This window comes from Gambusia affinis, linkage group LG07, assembly GCF_019740435.1.
Source record: "Gambusia affinis linkage group LG07, SWU_Gaff_1.0, whole genome shotgun sequence".
NCBI lineage: Eukaryota > Metazoa > Chordata > Actinopteri > Cyprinodontiformes > Poeciliidae > Gambusia > Gambusia affinis.
Genome location: NC_057874.1, coordinates 7760108 through 7787375, shown reverse-complemented (window position 1 = coordinate 7787375; position 27268 = coordinate 7760108). Strand labels below are relative to the sequence as shown.

At 40.7% G+C, this 27268-nt stretch overlaps 1 protein-coding gene across 4 annotated transcripts in view; it reads right to left on the bottom strand.

The window, feature by feature from the left end:
• Positions 1 to 913: 913 nt before the first annotated feature.
• Positions 914 to 27268, bottom strand: part of LOC122834360 (chemokine-like protein TAFA-1) — a 190147-nt gene continuing 163792 nt past the window's right edge. Inside the window, exons 4-6 of one of the 4 annotated variants that reach the window (XR_006371185.1) lie at positions 14565 to 14689; positions 13398 to 13489; positions 919 to 5037 (exon numbers count right to left, since the gene is read on the bottom strand). Coding sequence is in view for 3 of the 4 variants with exons in the window: in XM_044122739.1 (XP_043978674.1) it covers positions 10391 to 10558; positions 14565 to 14689; positions 24658 to 24745 (381 nt within the window). In the remaining variant the exon portion in view is untranslated. Of the gene's footprint in view, positions 5038 to 10236; positions 10559 to 13397; positions 13490 to 14564; positions 14690 to 24657; positions 24778 to 27268 lie in introns of those variants that run through there. The other 3 variants (XM_044122739.1, XM_044122738.1, XM_044122737.1) reach the window with 3 other exon arrangements.

Below are 27268 nucleotides of genomic sequence, written 5' to 3'. Positions count from 1 at the left end.
AATTTTTCAGTTAACCTCCTCAGACAATAGTAGAAATATTTTCTAATGTTTCTATTTGACAACAGAAATATAGACAATAATTGACATAAAATTTAACCCATAATGACATGAGAAAATAAAGCTTCTGTTGCCTAACATTCATATGCTGGTTAGACAAAGAAGTTGTTTTTTGTGTGTTTTTTTTTATCCTACATGCAAAATGTATATATTTTCGTGCAGCTTTGGCTTAATTATTGCTCTGACTATGTTGTTTTTTTAAAGCAAATTGCCTTTTTTTGGAGCCTGTGTACTCTAGGCAACGATTAATTGATTACTAAATTAGTCGACAATCAGTTCAACAATTGATTCATCGTGATTTCATCTGATCAATCGGTCCAGTCCTAAAAATATCGTTCCCACACAGCATTGCATTTCTGAGGAAAACAAGTCAAATTAAGTTGTGGATCAGTTTTTGGAGTGAAGCCTTGCAGCAGGTTTCAGGCCACAAACCTAATGTGTTACACATGTGATCTACTCTGTGACAAGCTGGAGGTTTGTCGCTAAAAACTCCTGTGAATAGTCTAAGTCTTTAAGACGATTATGTAAAATCCAACATAGAGAAAGAAGCACAGCTGGACCTCAGAGAGTCAGATGATAATCCCTGAAGCTCTTCGTGCTGTTAATGCTTTTGGAGGCTGTCGGTTGTCCGGCATCAGTGGACGTTCTTTGTAAAGCGCACATTCGCAGTGAGTCATAATGACTGTAATAAACAGACTTCAAAGCCCCCACAGGTGAGAAGTGTGCCCTTTTCTCAAATTATAGGTAGTTATTTAAAAATGATTAAGGAATATGAATGTGCCGTTAAGGAACCGTGGATGACCCTCTTTTCAGTTTCTTTCTTTTTTTCCCCCCCCACATGATCCCAGTGTTGAAGTGCAAAGCAAACCTGTGAGTTTCACAAACAACAGTGTCTACATTTTTAGCACAGGTTGGCTGTGAAAAGACTTGTCCTCGCTGTCAACCGTCGATCAGCTCTCCGGCGACATATGGATGCGGCTGTCTAGCTGTTTCTGTGGGAGGTCGGCTGTGTTTGATGGATGTCTTGATTTTTTTTTTTTTTTTTTTTTTTAGGATGGCAAAGACAGCAAAGAGGAAGGGAGGCCCAAGCCCCGCTTTTTAAACTCGGAGTTCTGATTTGCTCGGTCAAACCTGGAGCAGGACCTTCTCCCTCCCTCCACAGCATGATTAGCGTGAAACGGCAAAGAAGAGCATAAAAGGTAATAGAAAACAAAAAAAAACTCTTCAATTTCTAAACCCTGTGTAACTTACAGGAAAAAAAATCCACTTAGAACCTTAATAGAAGATTGTTGAATAGAATGTAGAAACTCATTATTTCCATCACGAGCTCTGAACATGATAATGTTTATAGTATGACTTGTTTTACGGATTTTGGGTGCTTTGGTTGAAATCTGCACAGATTAACACAATATTACACACAGGAATAAACAGAAATATTCGTTTTTAGAAGAAACCCCCCCCCCCACCATGTGTCATACATGCTGAGAAACTAGAGACGAACCGATCAGAGATCTGTGGCCAATTTATTTTAGACGTTAAGGGTTTCTCACTGAAACCCAGAGATCAGAGGATGAACTGAGTCCGAAAGAGAAATCACAACAAAGCCGGGTTCTGCTATTCATTCAAAATGAAAACTATATAACTTGACGTAGGGCCACACACCTGAGTGAAGTTGGACCCCCCACCCTTTTTCCAAATCAGACAAAATTGGTATCAAATGTTTGTGCTGCAGTTGTGCAGCAAAAAATTTTGTTGTTTGTGCTGCTTTGGCTTTGAAGATATTAATAAAAGTTTGAAGGTCGGGAGGTCAACCAGCACCTGCCTCTTTTTCTAAATCAAAATGACCTTTAAACCTAAATTAATACCTTTAAAACCAAAGCTGCACAAACAAACAATTGTGCTGCACAAACGCTGAGTTGATTGACACAGATTGTGTCTGATTTGAAGAAGGTGGGGAGAAGGTGGACTGCACAATATTTACTTTATAACCACATATTCTGCAAGAAGGTGAAATTTTACACTGTCTTTAGCATCTCAGATTAGCAATAAGCATAAACGACATTAACATTTATACATGCACTGACAAAAAGCCTCTAAATCTCCCTCGTCTATACGCGGGGTTCGCTAGGATTCTCTGGAAGCTCCACAGATTTTCGCCATTTGACCGATAATGCTTAAAACGTCAGACAGCGGATGAAGAAAACAACGGGTCAGATCACGAGTTAAAGAAAAATAAGAATAAGAAAGCTTAAATAAACTGAGGTGGGATCTTTTTTGTTCTCTCCCCCATGCGGGTAATTTATCTCCCTGGGACAACAAGGACTCACAACTACATTGATATTCTGCTGAGAATTTACCTTTCAGTTCTTCCTGTTCGCCTCTGAGCAGACAAAGTTTAAACTGGCACATTATCACTGTGGCGAAAACTGCAAATCTCTGAGCTTACAATGTGAATACATGCTTCAGTACGCGTCTAGATAAACATCACGAGGTCTCTACATTTTCACTCAAATTAAATCTTAAGAGTTTCTAACAAACTTCTATAATTTCTCAATCCAGTGAAAAAGGTTGAAAGTTGAAGTGCAGCCTCTGCTGATGTCCATTCAACAACTTAAATGTTCAACAACTTCATTCATTACTGCCTCTGCAACAACTTAAACGTTCCTGAGGCAGGAATGAATTAACGTCCTGATCTACGAAACGTTGAAAGAGCTAAACGAACAGTAGCATCTTGAATAAATAACTGAAATGCCTCTATAGAAAATATTCTCCATTGAGAAGCTTCTCACAGCTTTTTTCGCTTCCTTTGACTTCACCTAGACATAATGAAAATAGCTAACTTGAGTGACTTGCTAAAAGGAGTTAGCATGACCTGCTAGCGGCCAGATATGAAGTTATTAGTAAACAGGGAAAGATCGCGCTTTTGACTTCTTGAGGTAAAGCCGAAGTCAAAAGCGCGAGTCTGTTTGCCAGGCAATTCCTCAGTGCATCCCAATCATAAACCCTTCCAATTAACTTTCTTCAAGTCAAGTTAAATTCCACGAAAAATCAGGAAAAACAAAGAAGGCGACCCACAGAGGAGCCAAGGCGGAAAACAGCTCTCGCATGTTTTTTATGTTTATTTTTCCATAGTTTGCATATTCCTTCACGATTCTGGCAAGGCCGCTGGGAGATTGATGTGTCTGTCTCTTTCATACCTTCTGTGACTGCTCAGCGAGGCGCCGTGCGCCACCGCACTAGCCACGCTCCTAAATGATGAATGTGCGCCAGCTCGTCCACGGGGACCAGAGACGAATCTAATATCAGCTGGGAGAGAGAGAGAGAGAGGAGGCTGATATTGAAAATCATCTGGAATTTTGCCCGCCCCCGATATTGAAAATCTTTATTCTAATTGCATGAATGAATTGAATGTTCTGTTTTGATAAATCCACTCTGCCGCCGAGGGGATTGTGCAAATGAAGCATCGCAGATTCGTTTGTGACTGCGGCAGACACCGCCGTGTCTTATGCCCGGAAGTCATTTGCAAACTCTCCTTGCGCCAATGTTGATTGCCTGTTTACTCGAGCAAAAAAAAAAACAACAACAAAAAACAACTTTGCTCACACAATGATGTGAATGATTCTCTGACAAGATCTTCCACCCACATATTACAACATATCAAACCGTGATAAGAGGAACATTTTTCACGACGGCGTTCGGGAGAAACGGCAGACAACGTTTCAGTATAGAAAACAAATTTTATTTCTCATAAGGCTGTCTTATATCTACTGGGGGGATAGCTATTTTTATCCATTGGGACTAATACTTTCTCTGTGTCATTGTAAGCAAATCTTCCGTCTCCCCTGCGTGAGAGAGACACGACTCCCGTTTCTTATAATCATGCTCGTATTTTTTCCACAGCTGCGCCGAGTCCCTGCTGCGTCTGGGCCCAAAGGTCGAGAAGTGTTCTCAGCTCTGCTTCCACACATGAGGCGATTCTATACATTGTTCTTCCTCATCAAGCATTGCCGGTACCCAGCCGAAAACGTCGCAGAATGACACAAAAAAAAAAAAAAAAAAAAAAAAAAGCATCCCAGAACTCATCATTACACTTCATTCACAGCCGTTTTCCCCCCCAACACAAGCTTACATTGTAAAGCGGCTCCTTGTGGAACTGGTCGATGTGTTATTAGGATGGCACATTTATCAGCCTCTTGGACCTGTCATCTTACAGCGTACTTCGTGTATTTATGTGTTTATTTACACAAATGATCTTACATAAAATAAATGTGGTGCTCATGAAATCTACATTGGGCATGCCCTGCAGTAAAAGTCAACGTGTCCCTTATAGCGGATGAAGCTCGGGGCCGTAAAGTCAGACCAGGAGAAGGAGAGTTCTTGTATCTCATCATAGGCAACCAATAGGTCCAACTTCCTGAAAGTCCTGCCTCTCCTGCACTCAGAAATTGCATCTGTCTCCATCAGTGAGTCCAACACAAATAATTTCTGCACAGAAATAACAGAAAATGAGGGTCAATTTGACTCCCTTGCGCAACCACTTGTGTGAATCTCACGTTTAGTTTTGTGTGCACCCCTCGACCGGTTCACCTCCGGGGCGGGCCGGGAGATTGTCTTCAAAATATTTGACCAACCTCTAAATGAGCCCCTGCTAAGTTGTATCAGGCTTTCAGGTAAAGACAGAGTGAGGAAAGAGAAAGAGAGCAGGTTGGAAACTGGCCACAGGAAGAGGAGAGAGTCACCGACTCGGGGCTCATTGATCAAACAGGGGATTAGTGCTGCTTCAAATCCTTGGCACCAAGTGAGCAAAGCTGTTTTATCTGGATGGATATCCTTTCCGCGGTCCCGGGGTAAGCCAGTCGGTAGCCGTGGATGTGAGAGTTTTAGTCAGTTCAACGGGAGGAGACAAAAAGTTCAGAAAGGGTGTAAAGCCTGGCGCGCAGTCCTGCAACCGGGAGCTCGCCGTTAGGTCCTGGGGTGAATCTGAAACACAGAGGTGGAAGAGGAGAGAGAACAGATACTTAGAGAGAGCAGATACTTAGAGAGAGCAGATACTTAGAGAGAGCAGAAAGGTAAAACTGAGCAAGAGTTAGACCCCCTCCCCCCCAAAAAAAACAAAACAAAACTGCTGTATTTCTAAAACAAGAGGACTCTTTTGAACTGGTGCTAGTCACATTGTCCCTTTGCCATTTCGTACTTTTAGTCCCATAATTCTCTGGGAATGAAATTGTGTTGCAGAATATCTCCTACCAATCATTGGTTGATTCACAGTCATCAAGAGGGTGTTTCATATCTGCTGTGACAACCAACAATCCTCAGAAATTTGCTACATCCACCTCCACCAAGGCATAACTTTATGACCACTGTGACATGAATAACACTGATCGTCCCTTCATTATGCATGATGTTGGAGATGTTAGACAGCAAGTTAATGTGTTAAAAACAGAAAAGGTCGGCGAGTTTAAGGATTTCAGTGAGTTTGACAAGAGCCAGGTTCAGTTCAATTCAGTTTATTTACATAGTGCCAATTCACAACACTTCATGTAAAGCAGTGTTTCTCCATTCCGGTCCTCACGCCTCCCTGCCCTGCATGTTTTAGGTGTTTCCCTTCTGCCACACACCTGGATTGAGAATTTTGGTGATTAACAGGCTTCTGCAGCACTTGATGGTCATGCAATCATTTGAGTCAGCTGTTCTGGAATAGAGGCACGTCTAAAACATGCAGAGCAGCTGAGGACTGGAATTGAAGCGCTGATGTAAAGGCACCTTACAAAAAAGTATTTTCAATGCATTCCAATATTCCAATTATTTTCTATCTAAAGAAAGGCAAAAAAATGGCATCGAGAGCATGATGAGCATGATTGAAGTGGCTAGCAACTTTGTCAAAGAATCTCATGTGGTTGGCTTCCAGTTTACTGGTCCCAGAAAGAAAGAGAGGCCAAACCAGCATCAAGACCATTGCAGGCCATGGAGCCAAAGTTAGTGCAGGTTGTCAATGTACCACAGTTTGTTGCATACGACTCGCATGCCATTCCTGACGTCTGTGGTTTCTTTCAGAAGATAATCTGCAATGCCACAAGGAAATAACGGTTTGATACTAAGCAGGTGGTCATAATGCTATGCCTGGAGCCTGGTGGACGACAAATAGTTCATATCCACAAGTAGGAGGTCATTTAGAGTTGGATAAGATTAAATCAAACTCAAATATCATCAGATATCAGATGATCCCTGGCTTAAACAGGGATCAGAACAGTAACCAATAGCAACCTGATTTAATGTAAAGTTTCCAGCAAATAGCATACAACTAAATTAGATTACAAGTCAGCATTTGATTACTTTTCATCTCCACGATCAATATAAATACTAAAAAATAAATGCTTAATGATTAAACGCATGGATGCAAAATGGAAGTAATTTAGGACGAAATGGCAGCGGATGGGTAAGAGATGGGGTGTGTTTTGGCAAAGGGGAGAATTGACCAGGAGATTTTCCAAACTCCAGACCTCCGTAAACCTCTGTCTCATCTCCAGGTTTGCCCTTCTGCTAAAAAGCTCGTGTGAGCTGTTTAACACTAAGAAAAATGACTCTAATGAACACACCGCGGTGTGTTTCCATGCTGTGTTTGTCTGGGTTATGTCATTACCCTTGTTAAATGACTGACAGTGTTTCTCAATATGTAGACACCCCGTATGGCCCCGCAACTGTCTCTATTCGTACCTCTGAGCAGACAGGCAAACGCAGCTACGGATTTTCCTCTAATCTGATAAAAATGACTCTGGCCTTGCTAAATCGAAGCCCACGCTGCCGAGTCTGAGCCGTCTCTCCGTGACTTCGGTTCAGGGACGTTTAATTCATCATCAGCTGCAGACATGAACTCGTTTCAGTGGCGCTTTGTGCAGCCTTGAGACTGCTATTGAACGTTCAGCTTTTCAGCATCCCGCTCGACACGAAGCTCAATAAAAACAATGTGCAGTATGTCTGCATCTACCAGAGTTCTGCAGTTTCTTGCCTCCCTTTCGTCCCATTTAATGATTTAGGTCATTTGAGCAATTGAACACAATTAAAGGCAGATTTTACGGTTTTTCTGCTTCTTCAAGATAATGCAGTGAAAAAAAATGCCTAAGTTGAATGCATACTGTAAAGCGAGCCAGACATGATTTGTGTAATACCAGACAGGATATTTACAGCTGCAAGCATGTAAAACTACAACTGTGTCGCTGCTGTTGTTTTGTTTTTGACTGGCTCCGTAGCAAGATGACACACTGGCATCTTCCATGCTTGCCATTAAACAGTTTGCTCGCTGCATTGTCTATATTTGTATGTCCTGGATTTGTGGGGCATCTCTGGGCTGAAACCCAAAGTGATAATGGAAGTAGTGGGAGTAAGGCCAACCATTGGCCAGTATAGCAATGGTTGGTGTGGAGATAGGCTGGCTGGTGGACAGATATTGCTGTCCAGCCAAGACTCAGGGAACCTGGACATTCAGAGATGATATAGATGCTGCCTGTTTGATCTGCTAACGGTCGAAGAAGATATCACTTCAGTCAAAGGGTTTGGGGAACAAAATATCTCTTTAACTTCATTAGATATCCCTAATATGTATGATGCAGCAGACAAATGATTTGTTTTTTGAAGTATTTTCTTCCAGAAAGAAAGAAAAGTGATTTCTTTGGGTGGGAATCTATCAAAGTGTCTAAATACATGACAGTGCAGGAATATAAAATAAAATAAATGTGGTGCAAACCAGAGTTAAGTTGAGAAGACTGCTGATCTATTTATCATTTGCTATTGATATTGTGCTATAGATGCTTTAAAAGTTGTTTTAGATTAAAACATTTTCCTCCAGATCTCATCAAAGTGTACCCTTGAAAAAAATAAAAAAATCAGATCCTGTTTTCTCCCATGTTTCTCCGGCGCAGTAATCCTTTCGGCTCATCTGTCCCATATTTGCATCTGTATCATCTCGGCTGTCTGGCTGCCATATCAAAATTACCTCCACAAGACCAGCAGCAGAAGCAGGTTGCATATCAAGGATCACGGTCCGTCTCAAAACCCCAATCCCCTCGCGGTTTGTTAGCGGGAAAAAGAGACGCGGTATGGAAATATCAACCCACACAAACGTGTAAGAGAGACTAACCATGTCCTCCGCTCGTTTTGAAACGAACAGTCCGGCAGGTCGCCGTAGATTGCTCAAGGATTTCCTGCTTGTCTGCTTGCCGTTGCCGACAAATTAGATATCTGCATTCTAATTTGTTTACTGCATTAAATTGTAATTTACTCAGACTACAGTTGGTAGGCTCCAAGGACAATTGCCTCGGCGGAAGACTTCAGTGCAAACATAGTCGACTCTTTTCTCCTTCCTTATTTAGTGCTCAACAAATCAGTCGCGCCTGTGGAGAACCGGCTTCCCACAGCTCCACTAAACACCACTCCCTCATAAAAACAGAAGACACCAGACACCAAAATGCGTCAAGATTTATTTAATGCAACAGTGACAATGGGAAGAGAAATATATATAAATTAATTAGGGGCCACTGAGAGTGAACTACTTCACTCAAAACCTCTATAAATATGCCAGAGGAGTACGATCAGGGCAGCCTGCTCTGCATCTGTCTTTTTACAGACTCATGCTGTTGAGAAAACTCATGACTTTTATGCTAAACATATAATTTAGGATGTTATACTGTGTAATTTCCTGTATTTAGTGTTGATGCTGTGCAAGCAGAAGCAGTGGGATCAAGTGGTGCTGGAGCACATCATTCCTGCATCACCTCAACTAATTTACGTCACGGTCGTGCAAATTGCTACGGCAACAGGTGAGAATAAAGATGGTTGACGATGAGTCTGCAGGTCCGTTGCTCTCAGACTGACCTCACAGATTGGTTATTTATTTGAATAAGAGCTGTCTGCTCCTATTAACAAACGAATGTGGCTCACATAACAGCTGTGGAGTAAAAAACAAAAATGATGATGAAATAAGGCCAGTCTATTTAGGTTTGATGCTTCGTAATGGGACCTGACCAGGTGCCAGAATCAAGGCGCAGCAAATGACTCTTTCAAAAGTTTAGAAATTTTCTGGTAGGATATAAACATTTCTGTGGTTTATTGTGATTTGATTGGGAAGCTGGAGGAAGTACCAGAGTTGCGATAGTCATGATGTCGATGCTAAAGCGGCGCTACTCATCACTTTTATTAAAGCTCATACATAATTATGTGTTAAAGTTACCTAAATATAGTACAAGTTTTTTCTGATGAAATCATTTTGTTGTAGAATATTAAAACAATTGTCAACAAAGAAAGAAAAGGGAGAACAACCCACAGCCCAAACCAAGTCAGCCAGAAAACAGAAGCAATGACAGGTTGTTGTTTGTGAGCATAAAGTTTGTCAAAGAAGAAAATCACCTCTTTTACTACATCGTGTTTTCTCCATGTCTAACCCAAATAAAGGAGAAAATGTTTGAGCATTTTAATTCCCTGTCCAAACATTAGTCGTGTAGCATTAGCTTGAAGTGGTTTTTCAGGGCCAAACATCAAGCGTCTTGCTTGAAACCACACTGCGGACTGATTTAAAGAGGTCGAGTTGATGCGCCTGGAACAACGTCTCACAGAAACATTACTGTATTGCAGCTCCGCCCTCACAAGTAAAACATTTGCAGAATCCCTGAATGCCAAGCGATCCTGTGACTTGCTTGGAGAACTGAGAGTACTGAGAGTTAAAAATGCTGGTCAGAACCTGAGCACAAATCAAGACGTCCAACCGGAACTATTGCAAGCGACAGGCCTGAACAGAGCTGAAAAGGAAAATTCATATTCCACAAAGAACAAAGCGTCTAAAACGGGTAATATTCCTCATAACAAGCACTTGAAAACTACTAAATTCAGTAGGTGTAAATCGGTGTAATTATAAAACAGGTACCATTTTATAGTATTTAATATACAGGAATCATACATACTTTCCTGTTTCCTCTTATTGGTAATTTTTAATGAAGTGTTTGTAAAAACTGTGGCTTTTTTTACATGTGAATTTCATATCGGCCTACTTTATACCAACTAGCGGAGCCATTCATCAAGGTTGGCATTTCTGTTTTCTTTTACAGCTGAAACTACTGCCGAGTTTACGTGGGCAGGGAGAATATTTCAAAAGCAATATTAAAATTGACAGGATGTCTGGTGGGGGTTGCATTACATTCTTCTCTTTATTCAGACAAAATATTTATCTCCACTCTTGTACAGACAGTAAGGTGATCAAACAACTATCATTTCTTACAGCCTCAAATAAGGGAGAGTAACATTTTCTCTTTCTGACTTCCAGCTGTTTGCGTCCTGCTTGTTGCTCTCACAGTTTTATTTTGAAGCAAAAACAGATTGGACTATTTGGCCAGCGAAACCCATAATGCAGATATGTGGCGGGCGAGACTTTTTTTGGAGGTTGCTCCTCAGCATTGCTCTCACAAACAAACTGTCCTGTCTGTTGACACAGAACAGGCAGTGAAGGACTCCCTCTCTGAAAGACAGGAAAAAGGAGAAACATGGGTGTGAGTCACTGACTTTGACTGGCTTCCTGCTTTTTCATGCCGATTTTATTGAGAAATGGGAAATTCAACTTAAAACACCTGTTGCATCGGGATTCACTGACAGTTTTAGAGCAAACTAAAACCCTGCAAGGGGAAATAATAGCAACTAACAGAGCGAGTTGTGTGGATCTGGATGGAGCGCGCCTTAGAAAAGTATGGCACCGTTTAACATTTCCTTTATTATTATTTTTTTACATTTTGTTGCACAACAAACGGATTTTATGTAACAGACCAACACAAAGTGTAATCTGAAAAACTGGAAAAAAAAATCTGGCAATTTTTTTTTTTTCTTTTTACAAAATATCTTTAAAAGCTCACAGATTACACTGGGTTAAATTTTTTTTTTTGGAAGATGTTTATGTTTTTCCAACTGAATTAGGACTATTTTGCTGAATGCAAAAATTACATCAATTTTTCTCAATCAGGTCAAGGTTTCTAATCTAATTTGATTCAGAGAAATCAGATTTTTTGACAAAACTGATGACATATTTGTGACATTTCAATTCTGTTAATATTTCTCATCCAATCAATGTTTTAGGAGAATCTTTAATTAAATGTTACAAACTTGGATTTGTGCAAATTGAATAATAAACACTGATAAGGAGAAGTACATATAAATTAAACATTATTATTTGTTTGTTCTAAATTCTCCGTCTCTTTTCTGTCCTGATGGAGTCTCTCCTCCTCCTGCTCTTCACTCACTGATCCCAGATTCTCAGCAAACCGATCCAGATGTGAAAACAAGTCGTGTATTTTGATGCTCATGCTGCATACATAGTTCAGAAAGTTGACCCGATTGAGCAAAACCAATGAGATTTTTGGATTTAGCTCATCAACATGACCCTAAAACGGTTGGAAAAACTCCAGAGACTGATTTGATCAAAACTACTCCATTACTGCTCCAGCTGAGAGTTTAAGGTTGCTGTTCCGACTTCCGGGTCGTATTAAAGCTTTTTCAGCTTCTCTTCCAGGTTTCTTTAACTCTGTCACTTTCGTCAACACCATGCTTCAGCTTACAGGTGCTAAAGTGCAACGTTTGCCTGCCGCCACAAACAGTGTTTTGCATGTAGACCAGAACATTCAACGTTGGTCAAAGTTTTCATCAGCAAACCTTTTTCCTCGCACAAAAACCAGGCTACGAACTGAATAAAAATCAAACCCACACAGAACACATTTACAAGTATGAAAAGAAGTATAAAAAAATTATGAATGAACAGATGGAATATTTGAGAGATATTAAATCAAACATCTCATTTTTGTCACATTGGAGAGGTGGGACAAGATGGAAACACAGCCATTAATGGCTGATTTAAAGTTGTTTCAGCTACTAATAGTTGAGACATATTTGAGGCAAAGTACTGCAAAATCTAAACTGGGATCCAATTGATCCCAGAATACATGGTTCCCTCAATAGAAATGAAACAAGGCGTTAAGATTTAGTAAAAGGATAAATGAAGGAAATTAATATTTTAGCTGAATCAAAACAAAACGAGAGTAAAACTACAATAAAATTGACTAAACTGCAACTACAACAAATTAAACTCCATTCAGTGAATGAGTTGAAATCATTGGACAAAACTAAATTCAAAACTTTGAAACGATGTATCTGTTCTCTTCTCCACTTAGATGAAAACCAATCTGGATTATATGCCAGAGATTTCAAAACGAGCGTTCACAGATTCTGTCCAGACTTTCCTTAGGTATTTCAGAATGAGCTACAAAATTCCCTCCCTAGCTCAGCAACGCAGCTGGAGCCAAACTCTCACATCATTTCAGCTGTGAATCCCGTGTAACATGATCACACTTCCTCGTGGTCTATGTATCTCATCAAATCCCAATGAAACACGTCAAAGGTTGTCACCGCAAAGGTGAAAAATGTGAAAAGATTCAAAATAGGTATCAATACTTTTGAAAGGCTTTGCAACAAATGTGACATTTTGACCAAAGAGGCAGATGGACGATAAATAATTTGAAAAAAAAGAGAGAGACCAGAGTGCAGGGAGAAAAAAAACAACCCTGTGGGCTGATAGCTGCTTCAACAAGACCTTCAACGGGGAATAAGGATATCAAGAGGCCTCTCATAACACGCCACACAACGGAAAGGGGCATGCCTCACAATCTCACTTTGTGTGCCCACAAAAACAGTGGCGCGAATCAAACACAAGAAACACGCGGCCTGCGTTCAGTCGGAGGAACGCGCAGACGAAACGACAGGAGCACGAAGCAGGACGCAGATTAGTCCCTAATGGGACTGGTAGACCAGTGGAGGCACCGTGATCAAACATACGCAGTGGCTGGTAGCAAAAACGGGGTCCGGAGCAAAAGAGGCAATGGAAGGAAGGAGGGGCTCTGACTGTGAGTGCGTTTCTATGGCACCGCGCCGCCACATGAACACCAACCCACCGGGATGCCACCCGTTTCGTGATATATGTGCGATCTTTCCCGTGAGAAAATATGAGAACTTACTCATCATTTATGCATGCGCTGCCTGCGCTGGGTGATAAATATTTACAGTGGGTGGCGGTGTGATCTGTATTTGTGTCACTCCTGCCTAATCATGCACAGCATGTAAACACACACATGATTATTTCGCACTGGGTATTTAGGTTAATGGGAAGTCGTTGAACATGAGTCGGTCACACTCCTACCACCTGACACTTGAAGCGCATATATATGTGGACCGATGTATGTGAAGGACAACAAAACAAAACAATAATAATAATTAAAAAAAGGAAAAAAAAGACAGAAGAGCTTAAGAAAAAGACTAACCTTTACAGAAGCAAGAATGCAGCTCAATTTCTGTTGACGCATCCTCTGCATTTTGCTTCCAGAAGCTAAAAAGGGGAGTATGGCTGGGTGTTCTGCAAAGAGAGGGTCAAGAAAGAAAAAGAAGGACATGTGTGTATTGGGTTGAAAAGCAGCCTCAGGCCTGACTTTTTACTGGCCCTCTTTAGAGATTTTAGGCCAAAGCCGCTTTAATGCGGCTCTTTGTTTTCCCTTTATGTGCAGAACGTTACATTCCTACATGATCTTACCGGAAAAAAAACAAGAAAAAATACCCCAAAAAAACTCATCAAAATAAGTTTTGCTACATTTAAGATTCCCTTCAAATTGTGCAAAGGACTGAACTGAAAATTAGAGATGCATTCTTTAGAGAGATCTAAGTGCTCAACCTTACCTTTAAGGGCTGAAAAGACCCACAAGTCCTCTCTGAAAATGCTGCGAGAGAGCCCAGCTCAACTTTCACCTCTAAATGACAACAAACAAATCTACAGAACAGCCTTGGGAAGCCCAATGCCGCCCCTCCGATCTCATTAGTCTCCGCTTTTATCTAAAGTCACTGAAAGGTAAGAAAGGAAGCGCAAGCCATTCAGCTGATCAACTTATCACAACTTGCTTTTAGGTTTTACCTCCTTTTTCTATTCGTATGCTGCGTTTGGAGTTGGTTTATGCAGCTAAGAGGCAGCAGAGACGCAGACTAGTCCAACACTTGATCTCTGAGAGGAATGTGGCCTCAGGTAAAGTTCACCTGTTTGGTTACATGTTTACTGTTTAACGCTACGGTTCCTCATGCTGGATGCCCTACCAGAACAGAACCACACCTCGTCATACTGAAGGCCCAGTCCTACGCCAGAATAATCTGCAATGATCGCAGAACGTCTTACAGAAGCAGCAAGTGACGGAAATGCTTTTCAATAAAAGTTGTTCAGATACAGTTTGAGAGATAAATGTGGCTGATTTAAACCGACTTGTATCTCTCTCCGGGATAACGGTAATACCTTCACACTTGTGTGTCGGGGCTAAAAGACCTGAAACCAGTACACACACACTCACAGCGAGCGTTTGGACGTCTCCTGCATACGTGAGTGTGTGTTTTGGGAGCATAGGTGTGTTGCATGTCGACACGTTTGCAGCGCAGCGTGTGTGAGCTCTCACCCTTGTGGTCTTGATCTTGTTCCCAGATGAGCACATCCATCCAGAGTTGTCAGGCAGAGTCTTGCACTCTTCTCCCTCCAGACACGGTTCCATCTCACACCACCACTTCCCAATTACAATGGACGCTGCAGAGGGAGAGCACAGACCCATAGACAAAAAAAAGAAAAAAAGAAGTAAGTCTGGAACAAAGACAGACACATATGTACTAGATATGGGTGATATGGACTTAAAGATAAGAACTATTTATTGCTTCTTTTTTAGGTAACTGCAAGATTTGATCTTCATGATTGTTGTCATGAAGTGTCATTCGGTAAATGCAAGTTTTAATGAAACTTTGCATTAAAAGTCTCATTATTTACCGAATGAAACTTCAGGACAAGTCATAATCATTCATAAAGACTCCCTCATCTTCATGACGGGTGTTATGTCATGTTTATGACAGTCTCGTGCACACCCCTTCAAATAAAGTGTTACCAAAGAGGGTAGGAGATATGGACACTTCAACAAGTACATATGCAAACTTTAAAACATTTCATGTACAACTTTTAACTCTACATTATTGCCACATGAGAGCTTTGCTCCGTCTCTTAGTGATTATTTTCCTCTCCACTTTGGCCTCTGAGCTGTTGTAACCTTGCTGCCTGGGTAGTTTTGCTCTCCACAATAATGTCTTAAACCAACAAAAATGAATCATTATTTTTGTTTTGATATGGCTCCATTGGAAGTAAGGGAGCAATCTCATTTTTAATCAAAACTAATTGCCTCTCATTAACATCTACCAGATTCGTCCCGAAGCTGTCTGACAAAAACAAATATCTTTTTCCGTTTCTCATCAAACCTCCCCCTCCTTTTCCGTTTTCCTTTCGAGTCTGTGGATGTGTGCTCTCATGTTCATGCGTGTTCTCCTTGTTGGCACATGTATGCTCGAAAAGTGGGTACTTTTCACTGCATGAGAAAGAAATATATATAAAACCCTGGTGTGCATAAGCCGGGATTTGTCTACAGTAGAGTTCTCTGGATTTAATAAATCCCTCGTTCCTCACAGCATTTTAGCGTTTACAGTATAAAACAGACTTTGAACACGGCACTAAAAGGTTGAACAAAGTAAAACAGTTTACACTCCGTCCCACACGTGTGCCAGACTGAAAGGAGCACCGAAGATCCAACCAAATTTGCTGTACCGTAACTCCGCCTCGTAGTCTGTTTTAATTATCTGGAGAGATTTTGTTAAGTAAGTGATTTCTTTTTTGTACTTGAAATAAGAACATTTTACTTTGACAAAAGAACTTCCAGATTTGAAGTTTGCTTTGTAAATATTGATATTCTAGTTTCTACTATTTATTTACTCATAATAACTAATATTTTCTTAGCATCGAGCTTTTATATCTTACTGAGATAACTAAGCACAAAAACACATAAAATAAGAAAAAAAATATTCTAACATAAAACCCTCTTGGTAAGAAAAATGGTCTTGTCAGAAAGAAAACAAGCATAAATCTCCTTAATTTAAGATATTTAATCTTACTAAGATTTCAGTTTTTGCGGTGCACTTTCGCTATGTGACAAATCCCAACAGTTTCTGGAAGGGAAGACGTTCCGTTTCCAGCCAATATTAGATTATTACAGTAATTTCACTCCCCGCCGTAGCAGGGAGTGAAATTAATCTGAGGGGCGCTCTTTTAAGGAGTCGTCCAAGACGGTAAATTGTGAAAATAACTTGCTAGATTGAAAGGTCCAGCTGTTACAGAGATATGGGCAAATATATTTACTCACAGGACATATAAAGGTCTGCGTAAAATGAAAATAAACAAAAAAATATCCAGGCGGAGATTTGAAACTTTGGTCTAAAAGGGTTAATACCACTCGTTATGTTACAACCGGAAAGAAACAATGAATTCAATTTGGGATTCTTGGGAGCAGATCAGCTATTCTATAGAAGCATTTTGGGTCGTATTGCTACAGCTTTTTGAGAGCATTTTTACTTGTAAAGTCCCAATAAAAAACATTGAAGTTTGTGCTTATAAAGTAGCAAGATGTGAAAAATGTTCAAGGGACGATAATACTATTGCAAGGCACTGCAGAGAAGTTGATTTTGTTTTCATCCTCATTTTTTTGGGGACTTTCAGATAGTCGTTTGACTCATTTGAACTTCTGGGAATTTTTATTTTTATTTTTTAAATGTCCTACAGTGAGAATTTCTTTGAGAAAGAAATCACAGTGAAAATTCAAAAGCCAGCTTCTTCTTATTTTATTATCCACGTTTGAAGTAGTTTGTTTTTCCGCTCTCCTCCACTTCAGTTGTCTGACGGCAGACGGAAGAAGTTCAAAGCCTACAGCGTTTTGTAATTCCACTCTTCCTCCACAGCCGAATCCTTACCGAGAAGTTGTTTGTTTACTTCTCACACTTGCTGCAAACGTTCAGAACGAAGAGCTCTTCTTTTAACATTCTGACAAAAAAATAAATAAAAAAATAAAATAAACCACGAGACCAAGGTCAAACTGCAGTGTGCCTGGAAGAAGTTAGACAGCTGTAATTGTCATTTGAATCTTTTTACTAAAATATCCAATTGCCCTCCAACATGTGTTGCCAAGGTTACAGACAGACCATCAGTGGATTATGAGCAGAAGCAACACGAAGTAAAAAAGGCGTGCACAAAAAATAACTCACTTCCGGATACTAGCATGCTACAATCTACACCCTACAACCACAAAATCTAAAGCAACTCGATATGATGATGTTTTTTTGTTTTGTTTTTTCAAAAATGTTCTCGTTTACAAAAGAACAAATCCAAAGTTCAAAACTCACAACATGAAGCGAATTAGCAACAAAGGCAGCCAGCAAGATGATAAAACCAAACAAAAGTAGGAAAGAAAGCAATGAGAGGAACTCATCCAGTCACCGTCATTAGTCAACTCATCACTCGTTAACCATAAAATGGAGCAAATTCTGATGTTACCAGTTCAAAAAGTCAATTCATGAAACTTTCTGTGTTCACATTGGGCCTTTGATGAACAAAAGACGTAAACCACGCCTGCCAGTGTGTTCTTAATATCTTAAATTAAGCTACTAAAGTAATCTAAACAATTCCAATTCTAAGAATTGATTACAAATTTTGGTTCCAAACTAAGTATATTTTAACTGCCCTAAGAAAACTAAATTTATAGAGCATATGATTTACAAAAATTCATCAGAAGAGCAGCAAAGCTTATTCACATGTGATTTTAATTTCATTTACTTGGTGGAAAAACCACAATTGCAAAATTCTGTTTTTTTCACTATTAGTAGAATATAGACAAAGTTTGCTCACAATTGTAATGCAAACACAGCTGGTGACCTGACACTGCAAGGCAGCCTGACCCACCAGGACAGGAAAAACACTCACACACACACACACACACACACACACACACCCTCATGCCCACATGCATGCACACACACCTGCACAAAAGATCCATCCAGGAAAACGTTGCAACACTTTTTTAACGACACCCTGTGACTTTTTGCTGGTCGCTGCACCAGGTCCAGGACGCCCAACTTCCACCTTGACCGGCGAGGAAGTGACCACTCACCCCGGGCAGTCGTTTTATTTTCCCACTCGACGCTCGCAGGGCGCGACCTTTGCGATTGCATCGGCAAGCTTCACTCTTCCTCTGTGAGGAAACTGGACGGATCTCGAAGTTCTTCTTATTTTTTGACTGACAAAGATCTGTTTACTTTAGCTTGATTTAGCGCGTCGATGCTGGTTAACAAAAAATCCTTAAGTTCCTTTACAGCAGCTTCGGCAAACTGTCACAGATGACAGATGCGGGTGAATTAATCAGCAAAAAAACAACAACAACAACAACAACAACAACAAAAAACAGTGGAAGGGTGGCTACTTGTTATGTCGGCCATGAAGCAGGTTGGACTTTTTAAGCTCTGATAGACAAACAGGCGAGGGGTGGGGACTTGAACTGATTGGAAAACATGAATAGATGGACCTTTTTACAAGTGCATCTGTCAGTTCTCCGGCGGGGAGGTTCAGTGATGGATTGAACTCGCTGACACATACCTGCCAGGCGGCAGAACGTCTGAGCGCCTTGACGAATGAGATGGAGAATTGATCTGTGTCTGTGTCAAAATGTGAAAACGTGTCTGCAGCCTTAATGAACGCTTAATGTTTTTTAACTGGGAGAGGCCAGGATCAGCTGGCTATAGATTCAAATAGGAATGAAAATGAGAGCTTTTCCTCCAGCTGTTGCTTTTTTTTTATTATTTTTTTTTTTTCTTGTTCCTCATCCATGCCATCCCAAAGGGAAACTCACGTATAGAAAATTTGAGAAGTCGACCAACTGATCCCGAGAGTGTTTCGTCAACCCACGATGACTGACTTAAGTAGGGAAAATATTTCCATTAAAATGAGACAAAAGTAGGCGAGCAAGAATTCAACTAAAAGGGGAAAAAAAAGAAAAGAAAAGCAGTGAAGCAGTGGGAGAGGTCAGAGGAGTATGGAGAAAATGAAGCCGGCGTATAATTACTGGAGAATTGAGACTTGTCCCCCTGAACCCGAGGTCAGAAGTAGAGAGTCATTATTCGACGGTAATCTTAGCAAGTCCGGAAAAGGAGAGTGCCAAGTTTTGATTAGCTATTCAGAAAATAACGTTTGGCTTCATAATCACTCCAGCCTTTCTGAATTACTGAATTCATAATGACCGCACCGCAGCACCTCCAGACTTGAAAAACAGCCACTTCTGTGCTTTCTTTCTCCCCCATTCTGATTATGAAATTCAAATTAAATCCTAGATTTACAAAGAGTAAGTCGTATTATGTCGCCCTTTCCTCATTTCATGACATCACAACCATAAGTTAGTGCCTTTAGTGGACTCTTGTGTGATCTGCAAGCAGTGGAGAACAAAGAAGTGGAGGGAAAACAATACACGGGTTTCAATTTATTTTTCCAAACCGACGAAAATCTGAAAAGTGTGGCCTCCGTTTAGCCTGCCTGACTCAATGCATTGCATTACCCCTGGAAGTGTTTTGGGGTGTATCTTTACCATCTTTGCAGACATTAAAGCTGACGTGTTTTCAAACACTTCTTGCATAATGGATCATTTAGACTGGCTAGAGAGAACGTGTGGATATCAATTTTCAAGTCTTGCCAAAGATTCTCAGTTCCGGAGATAGTTTGCGTGTACAACTGAGTACGCTTTGATGTACACAAGCGGCGTCCAAAGACATGTCTCCAATCATGCGAGTCCTGCATGATTCACTGGTTCAGCAAAGGAATGCAGTGAATTTAGCTTGAACTTTCTGTTTTCGACCTGTGTTTACCTCCAGTTACCCTGGCAGCAGACTGTTGCCACTCCCACGTTTTACGTTGTGAGACAGTTTTTCACCATTTTTACTTGTAAAAATGGTGAAAAACAAGTAAAATATGTGTTAAATGAATACTCTTAGTAACCCACCCATGTCTTAACTTTTCATTTTTCCACTCATTTTCCTTTTCAGATGATGGACTCGCTACACGTGACATCTCACTTATTTGGGCACTCAAAGGCGCTTTACAGTGAAATCAGTCGTTGCCATTTTAGTGCACACACTCACACGCTGATGATGGCAAGCGACTTGATTGTAAACACAGCTGCCCTGGGGCAGTGTGATCTGAGCAAGACAGATATTGTGCTATCGTCCCTTCTGACCACCACCAGCAGGCAAGGCAGGTTAGGTTTCTTGTCCAAGGACACAACAACAGAGGTGGATGTTGCTCAAACCGGTAACCCACCGATTACGGGATGAAATCGTTGCCACCATCGACCAACATGTGGATAAATACAGAATTAGCTTCCTATTCCCATCCACTATAGTCACTCTACTATAGAGAGAAGGGGTCAGATTCTGAAATGACACCCTTGCCTTATATACCAGTACTTTCAAGCTCCGGTCCTTGAGGGCCAGAGTACTCTAACTTTTATATGTGTCCTTTGTCCTAATTAAATGGCTAAACTGCCTCTCTCATCTAGCATACAGTCAGGTTCTACAGAACTATGCTAATCAGCTAATATTGGAGTCAGGTGTGCTGAAGAAGAGACGTGTCTAAAAGTTACAGGAGACCTGGAGTTTGAGACCCCTAACTTATACCATTCTTAAACTTTAACAAACCAATCACAGCTCTGTTTTAACTCCTGAACAGATCCCAAAGATAGAAACTAATTACACTCCCGTATAGAAAGTGCTACCGTTTATATCACAAAGACAGCGGCTCTTGCATTTTGAGCATATCCTTCCCGTCAGTCCCAGATAGATTTTCGACACTGGGCGAGAGTTGCTGCAGTATAAAGGTGAGCTAATGAGATCCCTCCCCCTTAAGCCCTCTGGATATATCTCAAATGTAGCATCAAAACCTGTCACGCGCTGCTATGTACGCCTGCAGTGGAACAGAAGGGTTCATTACCCTTCAGTGATCAACAGTGAGCCGGCATCTGCGTGTGTCTGCTACCGAAAGCCGTTGCTAAAGCAGCAGCTTCACGACAACACAAAGCGTCGGTGCGTGTTAAAGCATCGGCCTGTCTGTGTTGAGACAATAACTGGATATGCAAGTGTGTGTGTGTGTTATGCCCATGCTTTGGCTTGTGGTTTGGATGTCTGCTACAGAGGGATAAAGGCAATGGTGCGGCGATGAGCGCCTAATCCAAGTGGCTGTTATTGGTCCGGCGAGGCAGGAGAGATGTAAGCGTTTCACTTCTTGAAAGGGATCCGCTTCACTTGGAGTTCTGCTGGCCCTGACAGAACTGGGACATCATTTTGCTTGTCAAAGCTGATAATCAATTCACCTTATAAGGGCGCTCTGACAGCAGACCCCCCGCCGAGGTTGATGCCTCTGTGTAAGCTGTCGTCACATCCCCGTATATTAATATTGGGCCAAACAGTTACAAACAGCGGGCGGTAAGAATCCCATGTGGGCCATCGCCGCACGTCAGTAAACACTTGACAATGAGTCTGATCTCCAAGGTGCTTTGATGTTGGAGTTTGATGCTAATGACCAGTAATGGAGATCATTGGGAAAAAAAAAGTGTCTCTTTCTGAAATGTTTCTTAAAGATGAAGCAGCGTTCATTGCTCCATGCTTCAAACGTTGTCCAAGCGACCTCTGGAGATCGGCGTGTGATTTGTTACGTCAGCGCGCCGGCTATTTATATAGAATGTTTTGTCTAATAGATATGTAACCTGTGTATGATACAGTGGCAGCAGGTGTCCTCCGGGGAGCGGGGGAGATGAGCTGGGCTACGGCGTCGTTGCTCATCTCGATGGAACATTAATAATACAAGGACCTGGGGAGAGAGCTCCATCTGGGCCAGGCTGGTGCACCGCTGTGGGGACAGACCACTGGGCTCCTGTAATCTGTAATCCCTCACAGACTGCAGCTTCAGCCCGTGGGGCTCCACTGACACAGAAAAAGACAACAACTTTCAGCTGGAGCTTTTCTACAAAATAGAAGAAAAAAAAAACAAACAAGCATGGTTTTCAAAACTGTTAGTCAATAAAAACCTGACAGTTGGGGCTTTCATTTACTCCTGTCGGTAGCTGCGTTTTTGTTCACCATATTAATGCGCAAGTTGGAATTACAAATATAAATTTGTTTATGGACTCAAGCTTGTCAATGAAAGGTTTTGCGCTCGGATGAGTTGCATCAAAATTAGTGGACTTCGCTAAACTTCAACAGGAAAAGCGTTTTTTGAATCACACCAGTCACGTGATCAACAACAGGAGGTTACTACTGACGGAAAACACGAAGAAGGCAACAGGAAATGGCAGGAGGATGATGGCGCGGCATGTTTTCTAATGACTTATCACATGAACAAACTTACTCATGTCTGTTTTTAATTTATTTTCTTATTTAATGGAAACACCACCATTAAGAAATTATTGGGGGTTTTTTAGTGGAACGTCAACAAAGTTTTGCACAGATTTGTTTTATTTCATTCCCTTTTGTTTGGAGTAATAGGCATAAACATTAATTTATTTCCCTCCTCATTTGTTAATCCTACAGTTGATGGAAACGGTGCGTATCTTTAACCACTGAGTATAGATGGTGTGTTGTCTCTTCCAGTGAAGGATTTCAAATTTGAAATACTACATCATTATTGGTTTATTTAATTTTCACCTTTTTAGTCCTACTGGCATCTTTATGTTTTTGATTGACAAGTTTTGTGTTTTTAACCTCTGTTGGTTGAAGCAGAGGAATTTCGAGAAGTGACTACAAGTTATATATTGATAGTTGGTGCATTGCTTTTATTGTGACTTTCTATAAAATTTATTACCCCTTTGGGCATGGATAAAGATCTCAAACTGAATCACCGTAACAATGACCCTCAGAGGTCACCTAATTAGTAAAAAGAGTGAAAGGAGATCAAATTATCCAGATGTAGTTTTTATCTCAGTGCAAAGGACAGCAGTCCTCTGAAGGCTGGTAGACAGAAGATAAAAGTTAGAAGAAGAGTAATGGAAGCAAGGAGCACAGCAGAAACGTCAGGAATCAAGCTGTTCAGAAGTTTAAAGCAGGGTCAGGTCAGGTCATGAAACCCCATATTTGAACATCTCACAAATGCGAAGAATCTCGAGGAGAATATTCTGGTTGGATTAAGACCAAAAAAACCCAAAACCTTTTGACCTGCATGAACCCTGAACACAAATGATTAAGAGAAAAGGTTCACCTTCCAGCAGAGCAACTCAAATCACACAGCAAGCTGGAATAGAAGGGATCCGATCAAAGCATTTTCATGTGCTACAATGGCCCAGTCAAAGTGCAGACCTAAAACATCAGTGTCGACTGAGCTCGAGTTACTTTGTGACAACAACGGAAAAAAGTGTGAAGTTAGACTGCAAAAAGACATGCAGTTGTAATTATAGAGAAATGTAGCTCTGCGAAATATTGAGTCAAAAACATGTCAGATTTCAGATTTTTTCAGGAGAAAAACCCCGTAATTTTTAAATTTGACTTAACATTTGTGGTTTACCACAAAGTGGTGCAGTTCTTCTTTGCATCATTGCTAAGACACTGTCTTCTGTCAGACTATACAGAATAGCTTCAGTCAGAAGCTTCTATAAATGTGCTGTAACACAGACCACTACAATAACTCTTTGAAGAATTTTCAATTAATATGAGTTTCAACAACATTTAATTTCCCTTTGGGATCAATAAAGCATCTTTTGGACTGAGCTGAAAGGAATTTGAATGATTGTTTGTCTTGCGTGTCTCTGTCTCTCACAGGTCTTGTCTACTAATTTCTGGAGATTTACTCCAGCCATTCTTTAACCCTAAAAAAAAAATGTTGCACTTTCAACATGAGAAAATGTTTAAAAAGTACAAGGTACTGTGGGTGGTTTTTAGCCATGCAATTACATTGTACACCTTTAAACTGCAGTTATATGCTGACGAAATATCAAAGAGTCTCAATTGTGATTGAAAACCAAGGAATCAAGCACATTACCCAAACAGGGTCCGACACAGAGATGTAAAAAATGATTAACAGCTCAACTTAGCATAACTCAGAGGGGGTAGTTGTGCTCAATAATGTAGCAGCACAGCTCAGTGACTTGCCATCTTTATTTTTATCACCTCGGCTTCTGAAAGTGCTTGTTGATCAATACACACAGCAAGACTTCGCTCCCTGGGTGAGCTTGAAGCAGAGAGGCATGAAACGTTCACCGCAGCACCTAAACCTCCATCTCAAATTGTCTGATTTGCATGCCTCTGTCGAGTCTCGTTGGGCGTCCTTATTTCAAGGCCAATGAAACAAGGGTTTTTTCCCCTGTGAGTTATTTGCGGTAAAAGAGGTTTTAGCTGTAACGCTGCATCTGTCCAGACCACGAGCAGCGAATTTACAACCAAGACTGAATACTTCTGAGTGCTGCAGGTTCCCTGAGATACTCATTGGGCCTGGTGCTGTAATGCAAGGGTTCAGGAGGTGTAATTAATAAACAGACAGGTGAGTTCAGTTTTCTGTGAACGGCAGCTGGCCTGGAATTTAGAAAAATCCACGAGGCCCAGAAACAAGAGACTACAGAGTTACGGCTCAACACCAACTTTAAGAATTCACACAAATCTTTTTCAAACCTTTGATAACAGCCCAGAAATGCTTGACAAGACGTTGTGGTGACAGTATCGTCTCCACTGTCCTCCAGCAAGATGAATGCAGATTCATCGTCTAAAGCAGAACCGACCTTCCATGATAGCACTTATTGTGACGCGTGAACGTCAAACAGAACCGAGCGGATAGATAGACACCAGCAACCCTCCTGACCCCATTAGGGACAAAGGCTGAACAGAAAATGGATGGATGGATGTTTCCATGCACATACTTGTTTCATTTCATTCATTCATTTTATCTTTAAGTCATATCTGAATTACTTATAATATCACACTTGTGTACATATATATTTTTAATATACTTATATTGTTTGTGGTTATATTTTTATTTTTTAATATTTGGATGGACTGGCTTATCGACAAATAAGCAATTTCCTCTTAGGGATCAATAAGGTATACTCTGATTCTCTTGTCTTTATAATAGGGCTGGGCAATATGGACATAAAATGTTATCAGAATATTTTGTGGTACTATTATGATAATGATAAATGTGACGATAAGAACTATTTAATGCTTATTTTTTAGGTAACTGTACGGCTGTGACTGCATCACAAACACAGACGCTGCTCTTGGAAAACATACCAATTTGAAATGTGCATATTTAGGACACCAGTTGCATAAACAAGTGTGATTAGTAACACTAACCTTCACAGGTATTTTTAAAATGTATTGATATTTATTCATAGAACAATAAAAACCCCAATCTCAACAGCACAGACGGTATTGGGAGGTTTCAAATATTCATTGAGATTCATCTGATTTATTGTGACGACAATAAATCAAAATTCTCATCCCGATGAGAAAATTATCATGACAAATGAAACAATACAGTAAATGCCCAATGTTACTTTACCATATCAATTAAAGATGAATAGAAATGGCCTACCTACTTCGTGAAATAATGGCTTTGCTTTTTAACCATCTAAGCACCAAAATAAATAAAAGTATTCCTCTAACAAATAATCCAATTCTGCATAAAACAGGCAGCCTGACCAGTCTATCCTACTTTCTTTACCGTTAAACGTTCGCTCTGTGTGCGTGACTCTCGGTTCCGGTTGACAGGAGGCTCTGTGGGGCGGATGAGGAGCAACATGTGGCTCTGGAGCTGCAGGTTGCACCACCTCTGCTATGAGAGCAGATCAGAGGCTCCTTGTACACCCAGTGCTGACGAGTTGTTCTACTTCATTCTCTAGGATCCTTCAGAGTGTCAGCTGTGGCGCCGCACAGAGCGGCTCTGCCTGCCACGTACTGCGTAATGAAGACATTTTGATGTCTCTTCTTTTCAAGAGGGCACTCAGAGAGATAACTTTGATCTCTTTCTGGAGGTGAAGGTGAAAAGGCTGGAGACCGAGGAGCGATAAACGAGCTCTGTGGAGTAAAAGGGCATTAGATTTTTTTGTCACGGCAGACTTGTGACTTCCTGTTTCTTTTCCTTTAAAATCCCTCCCAACAAACCACCACCACGAAAAGCTGCTCTTTTTCTGATTGAGTGTGTTTGTGTTTTATTTTCCAGCCGAGGTAATCCAGGTGCATTAGCCCGAAGCTTTTCTGCCTGTTTATTAGTTATTCATTTCCATCAGTGTGAGTAGCCTAAAGCGATGTGATCTGCAACGTGCTCGGCGTTCAGCAGCTGAACCGGATCTTCTCCTTCCTCTCTCATCGTGCCCAGGAGCACGGCGCCGCTTTCCTCTCACGCTCCACTGAATTTTCCCCATTATAAACAGGAGAAAAAATTATTAAATAAAATCACATTTGAATAATTTGTGGTTTAATTAAGGATCATTGAAATAAAAATAAAAAAACACCAAAAAAAACGAGCTTAAATCCAGAAAAAGGCTAATTGCAACTTTAGTCATGTGTAATTGTACTTTTGGAAAGATTTTTTTTGAGCAACTTCAAATTAAAGCTGCCTTGGAAAACAGACTTCTCTTAACTCCTTTGGCCCTTACCAAACAAATTGAACTTATACTCTTCCTTTGTGTTTTTGTGTTTGTTTGTTTTTTTCTTCTTTTGGGAGCGAAAGTTGGGTTTTCTATAAATATTGGTGTGTGTGTACATCCACAACAGGTTGTGGAGGCTGTGGCAGAAGATCATGAAGCAAAAGAAGCCATTCCAGCACTGACAACAGCTGCCCACACTGCAGGGCAAACAGAGAAAGAGTAGGCGGCTGCCAACAAAAGTCTGACTAAAAATGGGAGAAAACAAAGAAAGCTTGTGTATTTTGTGAAGAAGCTAAACAGGTTTTGTTGAGAGGGTGTTAACCACTGCAGGAAAAGGCCGGCGTAGTCCAAAATTAGAGTCTAAGCTTGATACGTTTACTTCACATATATCTTTTATTTTTAATCTGCTTACGGGCTGAAACAGTGGACAGACGTTTAGGGACCACAAACGCCTTCAAATAAGCTAAAATGCTTATATCTGCATAATAGTTCAAACATCACAAATACATTAAAGTGCATTAATACGCACAGTGAAAACCGTCTCGGCTCTTCTAACCCTGACGTTAAGTGACGAAAATAACAAAATGTGGAGGGAGGTCGGGACCTTTGAATGTCTTTGAATTACAAGGATGTTTTCA